Source organism: Paralichthys olivaceus, chromosome 12 (assembly GCF_024713975.1).
Source record: "Paralichthys olivaceus isolate ysfri-2021 chromosome 12, ASM2471397v2, whole genome shotgun sequence".
NCBI lineage: Eukaryota > Metazoa > Chordata > Actinopteri > Pleuronectiformes > Paralichthyidae > Paralichthys > Paralichthys olivaceus.
In genome coordinates this window covers 10,337,989-10,342,907 of record NC_091104.1, presented here as the reverse complement: position 1 = coordinate 10,342,907, position 4,919 = coordinate 10,337,989, and the positions used below count along the sequence as shown (strand labels likewise).

General features: G+C 44.2%; 1 protein-coding gene across 1 annotated transcript; it reads right to left on the bottom strand.

Annotated features, from left to right (window-relative positions):
- Positions 1-2,215: 2,215 nt before the first annotated feature.
- Positions 2,216-4,919, bottom strand: marcksb (myristoylated alanine-rich protein kinase C substrate b). Its single transcript, XM_020098206.2, has 2 exons — positions 4,689-4,919; positions 2,216-3,752 (listed from the first exon to the last, which is right to left on the bottom strand). The coding sequence occupies exons 1-2, from the start codon at positions 4,782-4,784 to the stop codon at positions 3,171-3,173; spliced, it is 678 nt and encodes a 225-aa protein (XP_019953765.1). The 5' UTR covers positions 4,785-4,919; the 3' UTR covers positions 2,216-3,170.

The window sequence follows — 4,919 nt, the reverse complement described above, 5'->3', positions numbered from 1 at the left end:
TGCACTTATCTAAGTCGCTTTGGATAAAAGTATCAGCGAAATGTAATGTAATGTTTTATCATTCGGGGAACCTCATATTTATCATTTCATATACACCATATGCAACTAGTAGCAAATAATTGTAGTAGAATAAAAATCACAATATTGACCTTGAAAATGTTGTGAAGTAGAAACATAGAGCAGCATATAGTGGAAATACCATGACTAGATTTATTACAAACCTGCATAAAGTTATGAAACACAACTGAACTACAGGATGTGAAATCAGCTCATACTACAGGACCAACCTACGTTCACAGTGCACTTTAATAGTTTAAATTGTTGAACAAATAAATTATCAGTTGACATGGGGCCTTGGGAAATCCAGCACTGGTTCCAGTATGAGATGGACGAGGGTCATAATATCTGAATCTTCGCCCCACATGATGGCCACTGGTTGTTTGGCAGCTGAAGTTTACAAAAACTACTCTACCGTGCAAGTCTGGATGTTGGTGAGCTGAAAATAGTTGGCGTGTGGGAAGAGGGACAGGGATGGTCCTCTCGCTGGGCAGCAGCTGTTTGATCTGCCCTGGAAGGGAGAGGGAGGTGGTGGTTAGGTGAGGGGCCCCGGGGACAGAATGGAGAGGAAGATGGTTGAAGGAAACCACTGGGGACTTGCAGCTGAGGGGACTCAGAGATGTGGTTAGTGCAAAAGGTGGGACGAAGGGAGCACAGACGAGGAGCAGCCTCTGGTCAACTCCACAAGCCACACTCCAAAATTATCTGCTGCACTTAAGAGCATTTCACTTTGGTATATATTTGTTTTTTAGAGGGCTCAATCATCTGTGTTTATTTGAATGCTGAGGAACAAACTGGTATGAAGACACCCTGAGGAGGATGGAGACTGTGGCACGATGAGAGATGTCATGGCTTTTAGCTGCATTTGAGGAGACAGAATGGGAGACAGAATGGGAAGCAAAGGCCTCAACAACCTGACCAAGATGGATGTGACGACCAGGAAGCAGAAATAGAAAGATTATGTGTAAAACACACCCTTCCTGCGGTGTCCGAAGCTGCAGCACACAGGGTAGAACAGAGTGCAAAGGAAATAAATGGGTTTGAAATGTGCTGCAGCTGTGGGCCGCTAAAAACAGCCAAGTCTGCTGCAATCCCTTCTATTCTTAAAAAGATCCCGGTGGTTTCATGGAAGGAATCCCAGCGCGGTGATGGGGAGCGCAGGCACCGGTTGGGTCGTTGGCTGCAGCGGTTTTCTGTAGATTCATCTCCAGAGGGCATAAATATGTTTGTTGTTTCAAACGCTGTCATTTATGGTGTAAAAAGCAGCAGCTCTGTGATTGAATGAGACACAGCTCAAACCCCAGGATCTCATTACATAGTTATGCTGCGGTTACTTTTAGGAGTCATTGCCTCAAAACTACCATGAGGCAGAAAACACATCTCACTTTACATCACTGCAAACATGTTTGTGACAATCACATATTTTAGGTTGTGGTGAAGGTGTTCTGTTGTGCATCGCTGTTGACTATTGACCTACAGGTGTTTAACTTTACATTTTAAACTATGAGGGTTTATTCATTTGGTTTATCTGAACAATTGTTTTAGGATTTATTTTATTTTTTTAGTGCCCAGATCTAACATGTGCATTTCATACTCATGTATTTCCTCCTTGTCTGTGTTTGGGTGAGCTCAAATCCAGATAAGCTCTGGCATTAAGTATTGAATTTTGAATATAAGGAGGCAAAAAACAGGTCGGTCACATACTGTTTTGTCGTATTAGATTAAATAAACATGTGCTAGAGAGCGTTTAAGTCAAATAAAGTCAATCGATATATCAAAAAAGCTACTTTCTTATATGTTTTTTGACACTTTGTAATTTCATTGTTTTAAGCTAATTATTCTAATTCACACATCCCGATGTTTCACACCTAATTAATAAATCAGTTTGAGAAGTTATTGCATTTAATCTGTAAGAGTTGAGACTCCGGAAACTATGAAAAACTGGGTTTTTTTTGTAAAACTGTTTCTGTAACATGCCCTGTATCATTTCAGTATTTTTACCACATGAGGGCGCTACAAGGCAAAGAATCCATGGGTGCATTTCTCCATCACAGCAGAAATCACAGACCAGCTTGAAATCTCAGAGCAACCCAACCTACAGGAATTAACGTGAGGATTTTTTTAATATTTGCTCCACACGATTAACAAAATGAGCCAATTCACACTTCAGTCCTTTATTCTTCAGTGCTCACAGAAAAAACAAACGGAACACTTTGTCGGCAATGTTACATTCCACATCGAATAAAGTGAAGCCTCATTATGTACAAAAAAAGATGCTGTTCAAAGATTAGCGCCCCCTGGCCCCTCGTTTTTGTGCTTTTTGTAGCGTTGAATTGAAGTGGTGTAGTCATCACAGCTTGATGCAAAAAATCTGCTTAAAACATCTCCCAATTTTATTCAATCTTACAAATGGTGAAAAACAAGAAAAAACTTCATTTACAATGGGTAATCTGTTAAAAACTTCAGTCATTTAGGTACATCTCAGTCATAAAACCAGTAATATCAAAGTCTATACAACGTGCATTACTACAGAGTTTTGAAATGGTGGAAATCTAAATGGAAAGTGATGAGCATCTATTGTTTTTGACAGTTAACTAAGTCTAGTTCATTCAGGAATGGTCGTGTCCACAGGAGCGTCGAGCTTTAAGAGTTGTAAACAACTGTGCACTGCAAAGACAACAAGTAAGACTTGGTTTCCCTTTAAAAAAGATCACAATGTGTCACATCTTGCAGACACAGCTTTAGCTGCTACATCCAATTGCCCAGCACCAAATACTTAAGATTAAATATGTCAAATTCAGCAACGTGTCAACACAGTCATGGTTTCATGTAGGAAAAAAAAAACACTCACTCACATTCGCACTTTCACACTCACCCACGCCACAAATGCAAGCACCAATGAGCAGTGAAGAAGCAGCACACTCGCCAGTACACCTCCTGTCCATCACTGCCACGGACATTGCAGTCATTGTGGATGGGATGGTTGCAGAATAGTAAACAGAAACACCAACAAAAAAAATAAACAAAAACAAATCCCTGGTTTTAGACAAGTCCTCGCATTCCTTCAGACGGGCTCCATCATCTCCTTCATTCTGGTGTTTTGCTCAGCAGGATTACTCGGTGGCGGCAGCGGCCTCCGGACTGGCTGCCGTCTCTGGCTCAGCGGTTGAAGCTTCAGCAGGTTTCTCCTCTTCACCTCCTGCGGCTGCTTCTTCTCCCTCTGCCTTCACCTCCTCCTCGGCCTTTGGCTCCTCCGCTGCAGCCTCCTTTGCTCCCTCCTCACTGGCCTCAGCTGGCTTGGCCTCCTCAACAGCTGCCTCCTCCGATGCCGGCTTCTCTCCCTCGACTGGCTCTGCTGCTGCAGCTCCTTCCTCTGCAGCCTCCTCAGACTCCTTCTTGGTCTTCTTGAAAGAGAAGCCGCTGAGCTTGAAGGAGGGTTTCTTGAAGGAGAAGCGCTTTTTCTTCTGCTTGCCATCCTCGCTGGTGGATGGAGTGCCTTCCTCCGGCTTGGCAGAGGCTTCCCCATTTGTGGCTGCGGGCTCCTTCTCTCCGTTGGCCTCAGCACCCTCTACTTTCTCGTCTTCTTCTTTGGGCGCCTCCTCGGTTGGAGTGCTGCCGTTGGCCTGGACGTCAGCTTTGTTGGCCTCCTCTGCAGCCGGAGAGGCATCTCCGTTGGTTTTGGCATGGCCGTTCTCCTGGAAAAGAACAATACACATGTAATTCCTCCACAAATGCATCACCATGCCATTTAAATTTCACAAAGGGAGGGGCAGACTCTTTATTTTGCACATGTGGATACAAGACTAACACCTGCAACATCTGGCGGGCTCACATTTAATTATATGCACCGACTGGTAGTAACCAATCAGAAATTGACCCCAAAACTGCAGCAACATCTGTTACCAGGAGAGTGACGACAGATCTGTGGCTTTCAGCAGTAGGCTACTCGGTTAGACTGCAGTACCGCGGGGATCCTGAGGGTGGCGTTCGATGTGGAGACGATGGGAACAATATGGGAATATGGGAATTTTAAATCTCGTTTTAATGCCCCGTGTTTAACAAAAACGCCTTTAAAATCAAATAATCAAAAATTCTCACGCACTTTTACGTGTGCTTGATATAAATCATTGATTTTGCAGGTTGCGTGTGCACAGAAACGTGGTTTCTTTCTTGGACCTGGCAACAAAGGCGTGGTATCGTTTTTTTAAGGAGAAAAAAATGGCCATGCCTCAGTGAGAGCGAACACCACAAACCAAATCTGCACAAACTGCGACTAAATCCTATGAAAATATTCGAGTGCATACGATGTGAAATGTTGTTAAGAATTTGAAAATCACATTTGAATCAATCTCAGTCAGAAAACAGTGATTAAGATTAGTTATTAATCCTCATATTTCAAAACGCAAACGCATGCACGCAACAATCAAAAGTGTTTGAATTGCGTTGAAATAATTGCGTTGGAAACAACGCAGCGTTGCGCACAGTCTCAAACTGAGACAAAGCGCTCGCCGGTGAAAATGGATCCGACATGTGGCCACTTTCCCTGAACGCCGGTGAGCGTGCGGATGCGCTGCGGGGGAAACATCGACTCCACGCATCGCACAAAAGGAATCAAACATATTTCTACCGACCTGTCCGTTCGTCTTCGCCGCCACGGCCGCACCTTCTGCGGGCTTTTCCACCGCGGCGTCCTCTTTCCCAGCGGTTTTGGAGGTTTGCGCTCCCATGCTTTCTCTCGGTCCAACAAAGGAGCCCGACCGATCAAATGAATGAACAAAGACCGCAAAGCTTCCTGCTTCCCCCCAAAAAAACACGCACGCACACGAGCGACACCTCCTTTCTGCGCAAAACACACAACACGA

Bases quoted from the DNA above. Each gene is read 5' to 3' on its own strand.
- marcksb (XM_020098206.2), bottom strand. From the start codon at position 4,784: ATGGGAGCGCAAACCTCCAAAACCGCTGGGAAAGAGGACGCCGCGGTG. The intron at 3,753-4,688 runs GTCGGTAGAAAT...GTTCTTTTCCAG, and splicing joins CGGCGAAGACGAACGGACAG to GAGAACGGCCATGCCAAAAC.